Source organism: Zingiber officinale, chromosome 5A (genome assembly GCF_018446385.1).
Source record: "Zingiber officinale cultivar Zhangliang chromosome 5A, Zo_v1.1, whole genome shotgun sequence".
In the NCBI taxonomy this organism is placed as follows: domain Eukaryota; kingdom Viridiplantae; phylum Streptophyta; class Magnoliopsida; order Zingiberales; family Zingiberaceae; genus Zingiber; species Zingiber officinale.
In genome coordinates this window covers 128,360,024-128,381,106 of record NC_055994.1, presented here as the reverse complement: position 1 = coordinate 128,381,106, position 21,083 = coordinate 128,360,024, and the positions used below count along the sequence as shown (strand labels likewise).

The window sequence follows — 21,083 nt, the reverse complement described above, 5'->3', positions numbered from 1 at the left end:
ATAGCATAAGGAGGAATATATTTATCCTTAAGGTTATCATGCCTCCTATTCTCATGATAAATAGCATTAAGATGATAAGAGTTATTTCTAGCATGCTTTTTATCATATGTCAACGGAATGGATTCATTAAATGATACCTTGGTTTTTACCTTGGAAGCTCCCTTCTTCTCCCACTAATTTCATGAGCTCTCCTTTCCTTGGGCACTTTGTGTGGTAGTGACCCCACTCACCACATGTAAAGCACCTAATGTGCTTCTTCTCCTTCTTCTTCTTCCTACAACTCACATTAGTTTCTAAATTAACTTTAGTGAGTTTAGGGTTTACCTCCTTTACCTTCTTGAGTGAAGGACACCTACTCTTGTAGTGCCCCATCTTACCACACTCAAAACATTTGATGCGGTCCTTTGTGCTCTTCTTGGTAGTTGAGGTGGAGGGTTGAGCTTCCAAGATCTCCTCTTCCTCGGATTTCTCTTCTTCCTCTTCACTTGAAGATGTGGATGATTCCACTTCTTCCTCCCTTGAAGATGTGGATGATACCTCCTCATCTTCCTTCTCCTCCTCGAATGTTGAACTTATGTCAACATTCGATTGGTCCTTCTCTTCTTGGACCAATGAGCCCTTCTCCTTGGGCTTCTCTTCTTGGATTTGTGTAGGGTTCTCATGATGGACAATGATCTTTTTCCAAAGATCACATGCACTTGTGTATTCACCTACACTCAAAAGGATGTTAGAAGGTAATATATTTAACAAGATTTTTGTTACCTTCTTATCGGCCTCCGCTTGTTCCCGTTGTTCTTCGGTCCAATGCCGAGGTTGGAGGCGTTTACCCTTCTTGTCCGTAGGAGCTTCAAATGGGTCACTCAAGACAACCCATTGGTTCCAATCCATTTGGAACCATGTCTCCAACCGCTTCCTCCAATAATTGAAATCTTCTTTGTCGTACGGAGGTGGAATTCGGATATCCCATCCGAGCGGTCCTTCGGACTCCATCTTCTTCTTCCTCTAGCTTCTTGCTCTCTTGGCGGTTAGTCCGTAGAAGAGCGCCCTCGCTCTGATACCAATTGTTGGGACCTTGACGTCCGCTAGAGGGGGGTGAATAGCGGCTCACCCAAATCGTTCGCTTCCTACGTTGTTAGCTTGCGCAGCGGAATAATACAAAAATAAACAAGCTAAACAAAATACAAGACAAGAAAGAATGCAAACCAAGCTACACGATCATTTACGTGGTTCGGAGATAAAGCTCCTACTCCACGGCGTGTCCGTAAGGTGGACGATCCCTATCCGTCGGTGGATTACTCCCCGGAAGACCTCCGGCTAGCTCAAACTCCTTGTGGGTGGAGAAACCTCACCACAAACTCACCAAGACCTCTTGGACACAAGGAAAACTCTTGAGCACTTGTAGACTACTAATTAGACCTTAACCAAGTCTAATTTCGTCAACTCAAACCAAGCTCCCAAGCTTTGGTTTTATAGCCCGCGGGTTGAAAACCCCGCCTACCAGTCGACTGCCCTCTGTGGAAATTCGACCGTTACACCCCAACGGCTCGATTTCACACATTCTGTTCGCTGCCAGTCGACTGCACCAGTCGACTGCTAAAACATGCAGTCGACTGCTACAGTACTGCTACAGTACTGCTACAGTAAACCCTAATTCTTATATTTTACTCCGAGTACAATCTCTCGGCACTCGTCCCTGCCCGACCAACCTAGACCTAGCCTTCTAGCCTCCTCCATCAGCCTTGCGTCCCTCGGATGCCTCCCCATCCTTCACGTCTTGCCTTCTGGAGCTTCCATCGGCCTTGTCATTGTTGTCGGGTCTTCCTTTGCCAAGAGGTCGCGCCTCCGGGACTTCATCCATTGCCAAGTTACACTTGGACTTACGTTGCCAAGACTCATCCTTGGACTTTCCTCCTTTGCCAAGATCACACTTGGACTTCCTTGTTGTACCTGTATCCTGCACACTCACAATGCATATCAAATACAACAATAAAACTAACTTAAACCTTTGCCCAAACATCAAAACCTAGGGTCACTAGATTGCTCCAACATTTACTTGTGCCATCTTGGTTGTCCAATGTACCATTACTCATACCAACAGACAGACCAGAATCCAGAAGACCAAGGTTACCAGTAAAAGAGGTATGCTTTATTCTCTTAGGTCTCACCAAATAGTTATAATCTGACCTTGTAGAAACCTCTAAATATTTTGATTTCCTCCTGGAGCCGGAATGCAAATTCAATCCTGCAAAATATGGAATGAGTTATGGTTACCAGTGACGTCAGAAGATAAACATAAAGATAAAGAAAAGTTTTTGTATTGGTTTCTGTGGTGTCAAATATGTTTGCATATGAGGTTGAAAAACAATTTTCTATTCATTCTTAAATAGAAGCATAACATGAGCCTACTATTTTTGCTAAACATCTGAATTCTGCTTAAAAATTGGGGTTATTACGACTGAAAGATTCAGAGATGCCAGATTGTCTGTCTGCATCAGCAGAAGTAAAATCCTCAGTGCTGCCATGCTGACCACTTGATTTATTGATTCTGCATTTTGGTATGAAATTGTATAAGCCCGAGCCATCTAAATAACTACTAAAGCTAATAATCATTGATGAAATTAACAGAATTTAACATAAGAATTAACATAAAACTTGAACGACAATGTTTGCTTCCTCAAGATATTAACAAAGCACAAAGAACTCCTTAGCAATTGAACGATTCAGGATAACAAAAATATCATACCAACTGCTTCCTAACAATTACTTGATCAGGTAAAGAAGTAATTTAAAGTTCACACATTAATCATAATTTATGTTGTTTAAAAAATATGAATAAGTTTGCTATGTTTTAGAATCACGTTATCAATGCATGCTGTTGATGCCTCTTTTATTGGTTAATGACTTTTTACCAGCTCCATTATGTTGAATGTCCTATATCCCCTTCCAGAATAAAAGGGTAATTTTTCATGGTAATATATTGTCATTCTTAGATTTTGTATAAAATTGTCCTTCCTGCACCAATGTGTACACCTGGAAAAATTTAACAGATTTCCATCAAATTGATCATTTCTTCACCAATATGTGAATTCATATGATCTGAACAATTTCCTATATAGACATCTTAGTTTTCCAACAAGATCTTATGTAAGAAGGCCATTGTGTTCACACAGAAACAACCAGCACAAACAATGTCGACCATCTAGATAGCAGCCTCAAACATTTCTTGCCAAATCATAAAGAAAAATAACTTCTCAATCACCTAATAGTAAATATATATATAAAAGTTTCCAACCAGACCCACTTTGCAGGAAAGATTCTAAATAAATGCACGATAAGATGGGCAAAAACACTTGAATGAAAGTAGAACAATAAAGAGGCTCCTAACCATACAGATGATTGAATAGTGGGAACAGTATTACTTTGTGTCATTGTAATGCTACCCTCTAGATTTCTCAATGTTCAAATTTCTAATTTTCTTCTATGGAAATCCTAAATAGGAAGAAGAGGGAAAAAGACACTAAAATAAGGGCAACTTTTAAAAAAAATTCCAACAACATATACCCATTTAATGACAAAAATCAAGTTGTGGTAGCAAAACTTAGTTTGAATTAGATAAAGGGAAATAAATTACAACCAAACTTGCCACCTAAACCATATCATGCAAATCATAAATAACTTAGTAATAGGTAAGTTACATGCAGAAAACAAACACCAAGGGAGAAGGAAGGAAGAAGGAAGGGGGGGGAGATTCCAGCCTACTAATAACATGACATGAGAGCGAGAATTTACTGATGTATAATTTGGAACCATCACAAGCAGGTCATATAAAGTAACAAACCTGTACATGTGTTGAACAAAATTGTCTATAAGAATAGGCCAAGCACCTAAAAGAATAAAGACAAAGATCAGTCGTACTAAATGAGGTCTGCAGCATGCACATATGATATGCACTCTTAGCAGTACCTAAAGGCCCATATCAATAGATACGTTATTTTATGATTACCATTTGGATCATAGCCTTCAAGATCTTCATTGACACATTGGCTGAAGGCGAGGAGTTGTTGCCAAGTATCTTCTGATATACTATTCCGTTGGTGCATCTGGGTTCAATCGAGAAAATTATTTAAGAGCAATAAATTATTTGAACTAGACCTAAATAAATAAAATTAACCAATGAACTTGGAACTACAGCTTTGTCTACTCAAAACTCTTAAGATTTGAGATCTTCTTCTATGGTGAGAGAATAGTCATCCTAAATGGAAATTAATTCCGCATGACTACTGCTTATTTGCTGCAAAAAATTTAGTTTCAGATATGGTGATCAGTCCATCAATAAGGAACAGAAATAACAGCATCGGCAAAGAAGTATTGGTGAGCCGCCCAACATCTAGAGGCCCACCCAACTGTAATTCCATAAATTGAATTCATTCTATAGTTCTATACTTCTATTATGTTTAGGGCTAATAAATGAACGAAGCGTTTGTGAACACGTTTGGTGTTCGGCTTGGTAAGAGCATGTTTATGTTCGTTCAATATACACAAGATTAATTAAACAAACAAACTTGAATAGCTCGTTAAACTAAACAAATAAGTTTGAACACATATATGTTCAGCTTGTTAGCGTTAGTGAACAATGTTCGTGAACAATGTTCACGAACCATATTCATTAATAAAACTCTTTTCAATATACTAAATAAACAATAAAATAAAACAAAATAAAAAAATAAGTTTGAATTATCAATCTCAATAATCAATCAAACAACTAAAAAATTCAAACAATCAAACAAGTTTGAATTGAGAGGTCGATAACATCTAAACAAACCAAGCTCGAACCAAACTTAAGTCAAACCCCCAGGACGTAGCACAGACGGTGGGCACATGACATCTTTAGCGTAATGGCCAGGGGTTGATTCTCAAAAACTGACGACCTGAGATTTTCCCCACCATGCACCTGACGACTGTATACCTGCATGTACCTCCCTCTATATCCATGGGGCTGGCACTAGGGGGGTCGTTAATGTAGTGAATCTACATTTGAATTGAGAGCTCGATAACATCTAAACAAACCAAGCTCAAGCCAAGCTTCAAACAAACTCAAGCTCATAAAAAATAAACCAAGCCAAGCTTGAACAATCATTTCAAAAGTTTGGTTCATTTTAAGCTAGGCTCGGCTCGGTTACCTTATCAAATAAGCTTCAACACCCAAAGCTCGGCTCGGTTCGGATCGGCTCGGCTCATTTACAGCCCTAATTATGTTCAGATATCAAAGGCTAATTCATGTGATGATAAGGTAAAGCAAAAGAAAATAAATAAATGGTTTCTTAATCATACAGTTGCCCACTTGCCCTATAACTCTTAATATTATTAATGTCATCGTTCATAGCCTAATTGGTTCTCACTGTTACCAAGATCTCTCTCCATGGTTCTAGAGTTGTTGGAATTAAGCAAAAGCAATTTTCACTTCTCTTAGGTTCCCATTTTTCCAGCCTCATTTTGGAACAAATGTACAAACTAGGAAATTAAAGGTGATCACATGATTAGTTCATATTTGCAGACATCTAACATTTTTCTGTAAATAAGTGCAATAGAAAACTTTGTGGAATGCACATATACTGCATAATTATACTTCCTCTAAGCAAATGAGTAGAAAATATAGCACAAGTCATGACCCCTGACCATCACATCAAATTGCTCAGCCTTGTTCATTCGCCAACAAACAACGAGCCATATGGGCGAGAGCTTATTCATACTGGACTCCGGATTGAGATACCTGATGGATATTATGGCAGACTTGCCTCACACTCTGGATTAGTGTGGAAAAGCGGCATCGAAGTCGGTGCGGAAGTCATTGATTCGGACTACCGGGGTGAGGTACAGGCCCTTCTATTTAATCGTACTAATATACCGGTTTATATTTTTTTCTCAGCAAAAGGTAGCACAGCTAATCCTGGAAAGAATAGCCCTTCCTGAAGTCTATGAGGGGGAGCGAGGTTTTGGATCCTCTGATATTTCTGCTCAACTCATTCCCAGCAACCAATCATCCTCTTCTCAGCAACCACAATCCTTTACGCCAACTGATATCTTCTCACTCCTCATACCACGTGAAACAACTGCAGTCCTACTTCAAGGAGACTCTTCTTTCCTTAATAATTCTAAGGAAGACCACGCAGCGACTACAAGCCCATGGGCCTCTACACCGCAGTCTATGGACCCTACTCCTAATTATGAGGACAATGAAGAATCCTATCTGGACTATATCCATTATTTATCCACTTTATCAAACCCACAACCAAACTGGGACAATTATCCCGATGATAATTGGACGAACCCTTTTGCAAGCGAAGGTGGTGGGAATGAACTTATTGTAGTAAATTGTGAAATAGAGTATCCATGCTTAAGACGACTAGCTGAGGAGGTAGAGGTAGCACCAACGGAGCAAATTTATTCGACCAGTACGGTCCTATCTCCCTACAGACCACCAACAGACACTGTAATGGGACCCCCAGGCTACCCCCAGCAAATATCGCAACTGGACCACCAACTTTCCAGCTAATTTATGAGCAACAGCCTCCTAAGGCAAAATTTAAGGGAGGAATGAATAACGAATTATGGACTCTTCCCTCTGCACAATAGCAAAGCGGGGCTTTATTTGTTATACCAGAACAACTGGGCCTTTTTGATGATGCCTTTTCACGATGGGAATCTATCACAAAAAATTATGTGGCATCTCAGGCGTTTACTGATTTAAAGGCGAAGGTAGAATTTATTGAAAATCTACTTGAAGAGATCGAGAAAATAACCTGGGTTCAATGGAGGATGACCTATGCCAGTGAGTATGATGCTCTTATTTCCATTAGCGAAGGAAGGGAAGGAACTCAGAATATTCTCTCAAATGAGGCGTGTTTTCTCGGCAGAAGATCCTACCCAAGGATCTACGGAAATACAAAATTCTGCATACAGAGACCTAGAAAAACTATCTTGTGATAACGTGAAGCATATTATTCAATACATTAATGATTACATGCGACTTGCAGCAAAAACCGGAAGGCTCTATCCAGGACCTGAATTATCTGAAAAATTCTGGCTCAAAATGTCTGGAGATTTGGGAAACCGAATCAAGGCGGCATTTGAAGCAAAACATCCAGGTATTACAGTTGGGGTATTCCCAAGAATTATTTTTGCTCATAAATTTCTTGAGCATGAATGTAAGGATGCAGCCTTTAAGCGATCCCTGAAAGACTTATCATTCTGTAGTAAGATCCCTATACCTGGATACTATCAAAAGACAGGACCAAGAAAAATTGGAGTCAGGCAGTCAAAGACCTATAAGGGAAAACCTCATGATTCACACGCAAGGATAGAGAAAAGGAAGCATTTGCTAAGAAACAAGAAGTGTAAATGCTACCTCTGTGGCCAGGAGGGACATTTTGCGAAGGACTGTCCCAATGAAAAGAGAAATGTGAAAAGAGTTGCAATCTTTGAACAACTTGAGCTACCAGAAGATTGTGACATTCTCTCTATACAAGGAGAAGCTCAAAGAGATCTATTTACAGCATATCAGAAGGAGAAGAAGATGCTTATGACTTACAAAGGTCAGTACAGACGCTGCAATTAGATACTATTTATATGCTAGGGCTCGAAGATGGAGGCTACATACAGCAAGTACAACTCTCTGAAGCACAGGCAAATTGCCTACACAACTGGAAGCATAACGAAAGAATCTTCGCCCCTCAATCCCAGAATTGCACATGCTGTAAAAGAGCAACGATGCAAAGAGCAAGAATACATTGTTCGGAATGCCTTCTAACCGTCTGCAATCTATGCGGACCCTACTATTTCAATAAAGAGGTACCTATCACACCTGCTCCTTCCACACCATTTTTTCCACTAAATTTGATACAGGAACAACGAAACTATATTATTTGGTGTGAAGAAGAGATTAAAAGGCTAAAGGAGGAAGTGAGTTACTACAAGACCCAATATGAAGCATTACAATTAGAACAAGACCTACAAAAGGATTTTCAGGATATTGAAGAAAGAACTATAAATATGCTTATTGAGGAAACAATAGCCGCAACACAAAGCCCACGGTTAGTCAAGAATATGTTATACAATTTAACGGTTGAAGTTGATATCCCGGGAATTCCAAAGTTTAAGTTAAAAGCAATCCTGGATATGGGAGCAACGACCTGCTGTGTTGACCAAAGATCAATCCCAAAGGAAGCACTAGAGCAAAACACCTTTGTGGTCAGTTTCAGTGGGATAAATTCTCATCACACCGCTAATATGAAGCTCAAGAATGGAAGAATGATGATAGGAGATAATATGTTTCGGATTCCTTATACCTACAGTTTTCCAATGACACTAGGTGATAACATTCAGCTTATCATTGGGTCTAATTTTATCAGAGCAATGCAAGGCGGGCTCATAATCGAAGGCAATACGGTAACGTTTTATAAAAATCTAACCACAATTAATACGTTACCTTCTGTTCATGCAGCAATAGAAGAGTTAGAAATGGACGAGGATGAATACATACAAATTAAAGAAATGGTGCATTTCTCAACTGGGAAAATAAACAAGACCTTTGAGCAGAAATTTGTATGATCAAAGAAAAGGTCAAGCAACTCTCCCAGACCTTGAGATACCTACCCCCCCCCCCCCGGGCGCAACTGCTACATAGTGCTAGAAGTAGATGGATGTATGGATGGTTGGGGAGGTATATGGAAATGGAAGAAGAAAAAATATGATCCGATATCCTCAGAAAAAATCTGTGCATATTCAAGCGGAAAATACAATCCGCCCAAATCAACTATCGACGCAGAAATACATGCAGTCATGAACATCATGGAAGCATTAAAGATTTATTTCTTGGATAAATCAAAAATCATTATTAGGACCGACTGCCAAGCAATTATTAGTTTTTTCGGCAAGACAGCCAACCATAAGTCATCCAGGGTCCGATGGATTTCCTTTATCGATTATATTACTGGCACAAACCCTTTAGTACAATTTGAGCACATTGATGGAAAAAATAATCAGGTAGCCGACTCCTTATCTCGACTAATCTCTGTGTTAATTTTGACAGAATGGTCAGAACAGGAGTTAGGCCGACTGGCCTTGGTAGCACCAGCACTCAAAGAAGTGGAAGGTCAGCCCAGTCCAGAGGTCTAGAAGATGTTAGTCGGGACACTCCAGGCCCTCTCGACTAGGCCTGTTCAACCGGTTGGTTAACTAGTTTACCGGTTTATCGGTTCCGGTTAATTCCGGTTAACCACATTTTATTGCCAACCGGTTAACCGACCGGTATTATTACCAGTTCTACCGGTTCCGGTTGAACCGGTTCCGGTTGGTTAACCGGTTCTAACCCAGAACCGGTAAGCCTAGTAAGTAACAAGTGACAAGAATGCTGCTCCATTCAGGAACTATGGATCATCCATGAATTCTCTGTCCTTTGGATTTCTTGCCACTGCAATCTTGATTTTGATGTTCCTCTTCATGGCAATCTTTGAGCACCTGTTCAGATCAAGGGCCTCCCACACGTCATCTCCCCTCGACGATGCCATCAGAGTGCGACAAGAGGCATATTAGACTCAGGCAAAGAAGAAGAAGAATTCACACAGTGCAAGTTGAGTTTAACATTAATTGTTGAAATGGTTTCTAGATCAATGCTTCTTTGCTTTTAGCAATTCATTTCATGAAACAAGTAAATTTCACCCCATTTGATTCGTTAAGGAGATCACAAAACCGATTTAGGTTGTTGCAGGAAGCAAGTAGCATTGCAGTGGATTTCTTAATTAGTGTTGATGCCAGGGCAGCTATATCCAACATACCTTGCTCAACCAGCTCCTCTGCCATGCCCAAGGGAAGGAGTCCATTGGCCTTCTCATCATCAGCCTTCCTTTGATTTTCCTTAGCTTTCTCTTCATCACTTGTCATAATATATCAGAAGAGCACTGCATCAACAATGTACTGGTTCCTTCTACATCAACCAAGCTACAGCTTTTGATTCATGTATGTTGTCTTTTTGTTCTTTGAACTAATGCATTAGCAGATCCCTTAGCGTCGCCTGTAAACATGTCGGCAAAAGCTGATCTTAGCTTAGATTAACCGGTTTACCGGTTAAACCGGTTTAAAAAAAACTAAACCGGTTAACCGGTTAACCGGAACCGGTAAGTTACCGGTTTCGGTCCGGTTTTCGGTTTGTCGGTTTTTTTGCACAGCCCTACTCTCGACCTCGCTAAGCAATACCAACGGAAGCTTAATGAAATACACAACTCCTACCCAATACCTCTGGACGAATACCACAACTTCTCAGAAGAACTACACGAGCTGGAACAAAGAGCAGCGGCCCAGGTTGTTAACACACTCCAGCAACTCAGACTCATCCACTCACTAAAACGACAAGAATGCAACAGGAGGAGAGGAAAAGACAACTGGCGGAATGACTGGTATCCTGCTGTAAAGCAAAACGACGAGCAACTTTCTCAGTCAGCATATCTCCTTTAAGATTGCGTATCAAGGATGAGGAACTTTAAGGTATAACTTTGGGAAAGTGATGGGCCTAAAACACCACTACTCACTGTTGACACATGTTTAAAGTAGATTCGCGTGCTGTAAAGTAGATATGTGTGTCTAAAGTAGGTTTGCATGGTTATACGCCACTACTTTAAAAGATTCCTTCCTATCTGATTAGCAATGAACGTGCCGATGGGGCTCAATGAGCACCCGACGTTTTGCTATAAGAAGGGAACAATCTCCTCTTGCAAGGCATTCAAGCATCCACTTGAGCCTTACTTGAGGAATTTCTGTAAGATTACCATTTTCAAGAGTGCTTGTCGCTTTATTTCAAAACCATCCACTTGAGTCATACTTGAGGGATTTCTGTAAGATTACCATTTTCAAGAGTGCTTGTCGCTTTATTTCAAAACCTTCTCTACTACCTCCTCTTCTATTACCTTCTTCCGCTGCTGCTATTTTTTGGTATCAGAGCCTCACATACTTCTGTTGTTCGGGCAAGTTGGTACTACGCAACCCTGCGAGGCAAAAGAACATATCCTAACTTGGCACATAGGGTAGGAGGCCTGAGTAAGTCCAAGGGCACATCTGTATGAGGTTCGCCAGGAATGAATTGCCCTCGCCTGAGCTCCAGGAGTCCCTGTAAGTACTTACCAGCTTTTATGAGCACTTTATAACAATAAGGAATACAAGTTCATACCGAGAAGCACTCTCTTCCACTAATACTATAGAAACCCCCTCTGTTGGCTTTACAAAACCTTGCAATTACCAAGGTGTTACACCTGGTATTGCTACTATCATTAAGCAAAATAACACACAAATATAATTACTAGTTCAAATAGCTGAATCCTTGAAAGATATCCTAAGCTGAACTGAGAAAACAGAATACTCCTTCATTTCCACAAGACCTTATTTCCAAACTACAAAACCTATCTCTAGGTTCTTCTAAACCCAAGGAAAAGGCAGGGAAACTTAGAGTCTTTAAAACCCATACAAAATCCTGAAGGAAGAACAGGAAAAGCGGAAGGGAATATGGCCACAAGAACAGAACAAGTAGCTACAGCTCCTTTATTTGAAGATCAAATTCGAAGTTACAGAAGGAGTCAACGACAATTATATAATATCTAGCAAGCAGTAAGAAGATTGGGGCGTCAATAGCTGATTTGAGCGGATTGTATTTCCCGCTTAAATATGCACAAATTTTTTCTGAGGATATCGGATCATACTTTTTCTTCTTCCATTTCCATATACCTCCCCAACCATCCATACGTCCATCTACTTCTAGCACTATGTAGCAGTCGGGGGTGGGTGGGTATCTCAAGGTCTGGAAGTTGATTAACCTTTTCTTTGATCATATGAATTAGCTCCCAATCTTGCTGGTTCAGCCGTTTTTCTCCATTTGGAGAGGTCTTTGCATAAAGTGGGCTTAGTAGTTTACCCAAGTTTGGGATGTAATTCCTGGCATAGTAACAATCCCAACCACGATCTCATTCCTTTGGTTGTTTTCAGATCGTTGTCCTTGAAGTCCGCAATCTTGGTTATAACATGAGGCTGTAATTTAATTATGCAGCTTCCAATAATAGCCCCTAAGAATTCTATTTCAGGAACCGCAATTTTCATCTTAGTGGGACTAAGAACTAGCCCATTTTCTTTGCATATGTGAAGCATCTTTCGAAGATGTTGCTCATGGCTCCTTTCATTAGGCGAGAAAACCAATATATCGTCAATATAAACGGCTATGAATTCTTCAGTCCCCTTAAAGCATAGGTCCATCTTTCTCTAGACTATGGCAGGTGCGTTTTTTAGACCGAATGGCATTACAAGTCATTCATACAATCCATCCGGGACCCAAAAGGTTGTCCATTCGATGGATTCGGGATGCATAGCCACCTGATGAAATTCACTCTTTAGATCAAATTTTGAAAAAATTGCAGCTGTTACTGACCTTTTTAAGGATTGTGTTGATGTCGGGTAGACTATATTGATCCTTGTGGGTAATATCATTCAGGCGTTTGTAGTTGAATATCAATCTTTCTTTGCCCTTCTTTTCTTTGCCAATAATAGAATCGATCGTTGTTCCGGAGTTTACTATTATGGCAGTCGTTCTGTGACGACTTTTACTGGGCCTAATAATCCCCAATTCAAGTAAAGACTTTACATGTTTTGTAAAGGCTTCCTTCTGGGTCGGCGTTAAGTACTTCAAGGGCCTGTCTTCAATAGTAAACTCTGAATTCTTGATATCCAAATGACAAACAATTTTACTCTTTTGCCAATGTTGTAGTGGGTTATCCCCAATAAAGCCTTGTGCCTTTTAACTCCTTCAAAAGTGGCTCGAATTTCTGCTCAAAGGTCTGGTTTATTTTCCCAGTTGAGAAATGCACCATTTCTTTAATTTGTATGTATTCATCCTCGTCCATTTCTAACTCTTCTATTGCTGCATGAACGGAAGGTAACGTATTAATTGTGGTTAGATTTTTATAAAACGTTACCGTATTGCCTTCGATTCTGAGCCCTCCTTGCATTGCTCTGATAAAATTACACCCAATGATAAGTTGAATGTTATCATCTAGTGTCATTGGAAAACTGTAGGTATAAGGAATCCGAAACATATTATCTCCTATCATCATTCTTCCATTCCTGAGCTTCATATTAGCGGTTTGCTGAGAATTTATCCCGCTGAAACTGACCACAAAGGTGTTCTGCTCTAGTGCTTCCGTTGGGATTGATCTTTGGTCAACACAGCAGGTCGTTGCTCCCGTATCCAGGATTGCTTTTAACTTAAACTTTGGAATTCCCGGGATATCAACTTCAACCGTTAAATTGTATAACATATTCTTGACTAACCGTGGGCTTTGTGTTGCGGCTATTGTTTCCTCAATAAGCATATTTATAGTTCTTTCTTCAATATCCTGAAAATCCTTTTGCAGGTCTTGTTCTAATTGTAATGCTTCATATTGGGTCCTATAGTAACTCACTTCCTCCTTTAGCCTTTTAATCTCTTCTTCACACCAAATAATATAGTTTCGTTGTTCCTGTATCAAATTTAATGGAAAAAATGGTGTGGAAGGAGCAGGTGTGACAGGTACCTCTTTATTGAAATAGTAGGGTCCGCATAGATTGCAGACGGTTAGAAGGCATTCCGAACAATGTATTCTTGCTCTTTGCATCGTTGCTCTTTTACAGCATGTGCAATTATGGGATTGAGGGGCGAAGATTCTTTCGTTATGCTTCCAGTTGTGTAGGCAATTTGCCTGTGCTTCAGAGAGTTGTACTTGTTGTCTGTAGCCTCCATCTTCGAGCCCTAGCATATAAATAGTATCTAATTGCAGCGTCTGTACTGACCTTTGTAAGTCATAAGCATCTTCTTCTCCTTCTAATTTGCTGTAAATAGCATCTCTTTGAGCTTCTCCTTCTTGTACAGAGAGAATGTCACAATCTTCTGGTAGCTCAAGTTGTTCAAAGATTGCAACTCTTTTCACATTTCTCTTTTCATTGGGACAGTCCTTCGCAAAATGTCCCTCCTGGCCACAGAGGTAGCATTTACACTTCTTGTTTCTTAGCTGCTTCCTTTTCTCTATCCTTGCGTGCGAATCATGAGGTTTTCCCTTATAGGTCTTTGACTGCCTGACTCCAATTTTTCTTGGTCCTGTCTTCTGATAGTATCCAGATATAGGGATCTGACTACAGAATTATAAGTCTTTCAGGGATCGCTTAAAGGTTGCATCCTTACATTCCTGCTCAAGAAATTTATGAGCACAAATAATTCTTGGGAATACCCCAAATATAATACCTGGATGTTTTGCTTCAAACGCCGCCTTGATTTGGTTTCCCAAATCTCCATGCATTTTAAGCCAAAATTTTTCAAATAATTCAGGTCCTAGATAGAGCCTTCCGGTTTTGCTGTAAGTCGCATGTAATCATTAATGTATTGAATAATTTGCTTCACATTATCACAAGATAGTTTTTCTAGGTCTCTGTATGCAGAATTTTGTATTTCTGTAGATCCTTGGGTAGGATCTTCTGCCGAGAAAACATGCCTCATTTGAGAGAGAATATTCTGAGTTCCTTCCCTTCCTTCGCTAATGGAAATAAGGGCATCATACTCACTGGCATAGGTCATCCTCCATTAGACCAAGGTTATTTTCTCGATCTCTCTAAGTAGATTTTCAATAAATTCTACCTTCTCCTTTAAATCAATAAACGCTTGAGATGTCATATAATTTTTTGTGATAGATTCCCATCGTGAAAAGGCATCATCAAAAAGGCTCAGTTGTTCTGGTATAACAAATAAAGCCCCTCTTTGCTATTGTGCAGAGGGAAGAGTCCATAATTCGTTATTCATTCCTCCCTTAAATTTTGCCTTAGGAGGCTGTTGCTCATAAATTAGCTGGAAAGTTGGTGGTCCAGTTGCGATATTTGCTGGGGGGTAGCCTGGGGGTCCCATTACAGTGTCTGTTGGTGATCTGTAGGGAGATAGGACCGTACTGGTCGAATAAATTTGCTCCGTTGGTGCTACCTCTACCTCCTCAGCTAGTCGTCTTAAGCACGGATACTCCATTTCACAATTTGCTGCAATAAGTTCATTCCCACCACCTTCGTTTGCAAAAGGGTTCGTCCAATTATCATCGAGATAATCGTCCCAATTTGGTTGTGGGTTTGATAAAGTGGATAAATAATGGATATAGCCTAGATAGGATTCTTCATTATCCTCATAATTAGGAATAGGGTCCATGGGCTGTGGTACAGAGGCCCATGGGCTTGTAGTCGCTGCATGGTCTTCCTCAGAATTATTAAGGAAAGAAGAGTCTCCTTGAAGTAGGACTGCAGTTGTTTCATGTGGCATGAGGAGTAAGAAGATATCAGTTGGCGTAAAGTATTGTGGTTGCTGAGAAGAGGATGGTTGGTTGCTGGAAAGGGTTGAGCAGAAATATCAGAGGAGCCAAAAACTCACTCCCCTCTATCAGTAATGCTGAGATGAGGTACCTCATAGACTTCAGGAAGGGCAATTCTTTCCAGGATTAGCTGTGCTACCTTTTGCTGAGAAAAAACATAAACCGGTATATTAGTACGGTTAAATAGAAGGACCTGTACCTCACCCCGGTAGTCCGAATCAATGACTCCCTCACCGACTTCGATGCCGCTTTCCACGCTAATCCAGAGCGCGAGGCAAGTCAGTCATAATATCCATCAGGTATCTCAATCCGGAGTTCAGTATGAATAAGCTCTCGCCCATATGGCTCTATGATAGTCGTATGGCTTGCTGATATGTCAAGTCCAGCAGATGCCAGTGTTTGTTGTTGTGGCAATACTGCATGTTGTGAAATTTTGTTAACAAGAATATGTGGATCAGTTTGAGAGGGGTACCGTGTTTCATTCTCAATTATTCGCTTTCCTTTGCTATTTTCTTCAAAATCGTCATACTCTTCATAATATTCTTCCTTGGTTCCGTCAAAATTAGTAAATATCCCTGGCTTGATTTGTATTAAAACTGCTAATACTTCCTGGACTTCTTCATCCTTTTCATTATAACTTGGTTGCTCAACTAATTGAGCCACAGCATAGTTTTTGAAGCTTAACGAAATTCGCCCATCCATCAATGTTTGACTGCTGACTTCGGATGGCTGCATTGGATTAATAATTTGGGTAGGATTGATTACCCAATTGAGGCCTTGTAGGTGTCTTGTTGAAAGACTTCGTCCAGGTAGGGCATTTACCCCATAGGATGTTAAATAATCCACTACGCCCTGTATTTCATAAGCAAAACCGACATTAGGGGTGTTGGAAAGTCTACCTACCAGTCCTCTTGTGATTAAGAGGTTAGCTTCACTGTTATGCCATGCTTCATATCCTCTGGTTAAAATGGAGAGTTGAATATTTCGGTAAAAATCTCCAATAGTCATCATAATTTCTGAGATGACATAGATCATCTTGCTTCCATGAGTTAGAACAACTTCCATTGTTGCCAAAATTGTCTGATCTCCTTGCCATCGGTTATCTCTAAAAACGATAAGCGCCATGGTTCCTTCTTGTTGCCTGTGTAGTATTTGGATACGTACCTGGAAAACTCCCAGGTGGATGTATTGCATCTGACTTCTTCTTAGTTGGGTAAAGCTTTCTTCTTGAATAAAACTTCTATCAATTTGATGATTATCTGTCACTAGTACTGCTTCTTCAGATATGTGAATATATACTCTATGATGTGCATCATCTCGTCGGGAATGATAAAGTACCTCAGCAAGTACTATTGAAGCTCGTTCTTGCATTGATAGCTAGAGCTGCGCTTCAGGCTCGATTAGTTGCTCAAGGGTATATCTAGAAGTTGTTCTTCCAGTTAATTGTCGCCCCAATCTTCTTACTGCTTGCTGGGCATTATATAATCGTCGTTGACTCCTTCTGTAGCTTCGAATTTGATCTTCAAATAAAGGAGTTGTAGCTACTTGTTCTATTCTTGTGGCCATACTCCCTTCAGCTTTTCTTGTTCTTCCTTCAGGATTTTGTATGGGTCTTTAAAGACTCTAAGTTTCCCTGCCTTTTCCTTGGGTTTAGAAGAACCAGGAGATAGGTTTTATAGTTTGGAAATAAGGTCTTGTGGAAATGGAGGAGTATTCTGTTTTCTCAGTTCAGCTTGGATATCTTTCAAGGATTCAACTATTTGAACTAGTAATTGGATTTGTGTGTTATTTTGCTTAATGATAGTAGCAATACCAGGTGTAACACCTTGGTAATCGCAAGGTTTTGCAAAGCCAACAGAGGGGTTTTCTATAGTATCAGTGGAAGAGAGTGCTTCTCGGTATGAACTTGTATTCCTTGTTGTTATAAAAGTGCTCATAAAAGCTGGTAAGTACTTACAGGGGCTCCTGGAGCTCAGGCGAGGGCAATTCCTACCCGGCGAACCTCATACAGATGTGCCCTTGGACTTACTCAGGCCTCCTGCCCTATGTGCCAAGTTAGGATATGTTCTTTTGCCTCGCAGGGTTGCGTAGTACCAACTTGCCCGAACAATAGAAGTATGTGAGGCTCTGATACCATAAAAATAGCAGCAGTGGAAGAAGGCGGAAGAAGGTAATAGAAGAGGAGGTAGTAGAAAAGGTTTTGAAATAAAGCGACAAGCACTCTTGAAAATGGTAAGATCAGCAGACTCTTGTCATATTGTTGTTTGTTGCTGTAAGACACTTTCCAGTTTCCATTGCTATCCAATTGCCCTACCATCGCCTCCTACTCCTGTCCATTTGTATCCATTGGCTTTCTCTTGAAAAGGAAATGACAAGGGGAAATGGAAGTAGTGGGTGTGGGTAGAGATCATCATTAACAAACAATAACACTTTAAACAGTACATCTCAGTGCAGAGATTAAGAATTAATAGTACTGATATAATTATTAAAATTATTTAAACTGGAGTATATGTGAAGCAGTAAACTATATACTACATGTACTAGTATCCTAGGAAATGATATATTAATTAAACATGAGTATGATAATTCTGAAGCAATACATCAATGTCAGATAAGGATAATATTAAATTGGAGAGATTTAAGATCTCACCCTACCCTAATCCAATATTACTTGAAGAAATGTGATGGCTAACATGGTCTTCTTAATTAGGAGTTTAGAATAAATATAGTTAGCTAACAAAATTTTAAGGAGCACTAAATAGAGACAATGTGTGATATAATTAATCCAAATTATGAAGATACGTGTCCTATTGACTCTCCATCTTAAGATTCGAGAGCAACTAGAAAGATGCAACAATATGTGCCTCTTCGAGTTATTAGATGAATCTGGAAAAAAAATAAGCACATTTGCACAAGTCATAAATCTGGTATGCAAATAATAAGTAGTTAACTAGTATATAAATGCCTCCTACCTCAACAAAATTACACCACTGGCACAGCAAGCGAAACCTTCCACTCAAAACTAACCTCCATCCTGCTATCGCCCTATTTACAGCTGAGGAAATATATGATCTTTAACGTCATGAAGAAAATACAAAGTATGAAATACAGTAACTTAAAAGTCTAGTTGATCTTACTGAGATTCTTCTGCCCATCTCCACGACAAATGAAGAAGACAAAATCATAAATCAAATTGAACTGATGGGAATTTCCCTAAAAAAAAAATACTACCAACCATTAATAGAAATGTCAATTAGGATGTTAGATGGTGATCATATATTCAGCTATCTACACTTACAGACAAATCTAGACTTGACATAAGCTTGCCAATCTCATCAAATATCGTACTCCTGGATCAAATCAAACAACAAATGAACTATAAAAAAATGAGTACATCAGATTAAGACATTGCAAATAGATATCTATTTTTTGCAAGGAACAATGAACACTCCATTTGCATTTCTTCTAGAGTATGTCTGACCAAGAAAGAAAACAGTGTTTTTAACTCTGAGAAGCACTGTTGGAAATATTTTCCATTATTACTACCCATATTTTGAGAGCCGACTAACAAGGTCTTCAGAAGAATAATCACACAAATTTCAATAGACAAAAAGATGATGCAAGATGTTCGTTATCAATAAATATTGAACCATAAGCATGTTTTTTTCTGACAAACCAAGTAAAAAAAGGTTGCTTTGTTTTAAATAAAGTAAACTTTCAATAATATGAAATACAAGATGATTAAAGTTCACAATTCTACAACTGTGTTCACTTTAACACACGAATGCATTGCTAGTTATGAAAATGATTTATAACTAATGAGTTAATCAAAGCTAAAGGAAAAGCAATAAACAACAAAGATGAGTATGAAAATTTAAACTATCCAAAAGGCACAAACCCTGATTGACCTCTAGATTCCAACGATTTGGAAAATGCAGCTAATCTTGTCTTTCCTCCAGATGGCTGACTATTGGACATTATATCTGCACAAAAAATTAAAAGGTACACTGAAATTAGTTTGGCATAATTCTCTGATGTCACAGAAAAGAACAAGATAGCCACAAATGCTATGAAATTCTGCAACCAATGGCATTAGTGAATCCAATTTCGTTCTTGTTTTTCTACTGAAAAATAATAGTCCACTGCAGCAAAAAACATAGTAAGACTAATTATACTCTCAAACAGTGCATGAAGAGTCAGCCAATGTATATGGATTTGTCCAGAGGCCTTTATTCAAGAATGTTTAGAAGATCGAGTAGAGACTGATCGCTCCCCTTCATGCCTTGCAACGTCATTATAAATGAAGGCTGCAGCCGATGACTCAACAATCTGAAATGTGAATTCCCAGTGTACACAATGCATATTATTTATTCATAAACCTAACGTACTAAGTACTAACATACTAGCATTTATATCAGTCGAATCGGCGTCCAATCAGATCACTGTCCTCACTTCATTTTAGCCAACTTGCTCCCCATGATTTGCACAGATGGCACGCTCTTCCGTGCTCAAGGATCCACAAAATATTTTTTTTCATAAAAAAAATATAATTATAAAAAAATCTTCTTCTCAGTTATGACGTCAAAAACAAAAAATTGAAGACAATCGTCGACCCGAAGAGAGAAACTTTTTCCACTCACCAGAGTACCTGGAGAAGACCTCGAAGATATCAAATGGCTGCGGCGCCAACGATTCCATGGTCCCGATCACCTAGGGTTGACACAGATACGATCCTGAAAGCACGAGCCTCGGATCAAACCCGTGAAATCGAGGGCCGAAGGCGCTCAATCGCCTCGCCCGATCGCCCCTTTCCCTCAAAGAAAGAAGGAGAGGGAGAGAGGCGAGTTCAAGATGGTCTTCTTCCCGCACCCCCGCTTTCCCCACGTGAACTCGAGCGACCTGGTTTTGCTTTCGCTTATAAATGGAAGTCAAAAGAGGCTCGCTTTTTTTTCTCTCACACGCACACAAAACAGAAGACATTTTTGATAAAAATTGCCATGAAAAATTCAGGAAAAAAAAAATCAATTTGATCATCAAAAATATATTTTTCTTATAATTTGTTAATTTTAATTTTTTAATATAATATGAAAGGAGAAAGGAGCCATGAGGGCACAATGTATAAGATATGAATAGGATTGTATATCTTCTGTATTCATTCTCGTTTACTAAATCGATCCTCAGTCTCATTTTCATATGGATTGGATACTTAAGTGCCGTTTAGTTTAGTAATTTGGAAATGAGAGAGTAAATTTATTCCTAAATTTTATATTTAGTTGATGAGAATAGAATTAAAATTTTATAATAGAACTTAAAATCTAAGTATTGATGAAACTCATCTTCTCCATTTGATTTTTATAGGAATAAAATTTAGAATTAAATTTTGGATGAAAATATCCTTAATATATTTATTTAATTTTTTTTATCACTTTCTTTCTTCTTGTTCTCTCTCATAATACTTTTTCTTTCATCATTCTATCATCGCACTTTCTTTATTATCATTCTTTTTCTCAATTTCTCCCATCACACTGTCTCTTCTCATTTTCTCTCTCTTTATTCTTTTCCATCATACTTTCTCTCTCATCATACTTTCTCTCTCATCATATTTTCTCTCTTCTCATCCTCTCTATTCATGCTCTCTCCCATCACACACTCTTTCTGTTAGGTCGAAAAGAT

The 21,083-nt window shown here is 39.2% G+C and overlaps 1 protein-coding gene across 6 annotated transcripts; it reads right to left on the bottom strand.

Moving 5' to 3' along the window:
• Positions 1–1,926: 1,926 nt before the first annotated feature.
• On the bottom strand, positions 1,927–20,368 carry LOC121981706 (defective in cullin neddylation protein AAR3-like). Of its 6 annotated transcripts, XM_042534365.1 has the most exons (10): positions 19,814–20,038; positions 19,586–19,739; positions 19,309–19,393; positions 18,709–18,760; positions 18,548–18,623; positions 18,383–18,465; positions 4,004–4,100; positions 3,839–3,884; positions 2,454–2,545; positions 1,927–2,242 (listed from the first exon to the last, which is right to left on the bottom strand). In XM_042534365.1, the coding sequence occupies exons 3-10, from the start codon at positions 19,386–19,388 to the stop codon at positions 1,998–2,000; spliced, it is 771 nt and encodes a 256-aa protein (XP_042390299.1). In that variant the 5' UTR covers positions 19,389–19,393; positions 19,586–19,739; positions 19,814–20,038; the 3' UTR covers positions 1,927–1,997. The 6 variants fall into 6 exon arrangements, with proteins under 6 accessions (XP_042390299.1, XP_042390297.1, XP_042390298.1 ...); XM_042534363.1 differs by lacking the exons at positions 19,586–19,739; positions 19,814–20,038 and adding an exon at positions 20,051–20,368; XM_042534364.1 differs by lacking the exons at positions 19,586–19,739; positions 19,814–20,038 and adding an exon at positions 20,059–20,368.
• Between the last annotated feature and the right edge of the window lie 715 nt (positions 20,369–21,083).

Coding starts and splice junctions, on each gene's coding strand:
- LOC121981706 (XM_042534362.1), bottom strand. CDS start 16,781: ATGCAAGAACGAGCTTCAATAGTACTTGCTGAGGTACTTTATCATTCC.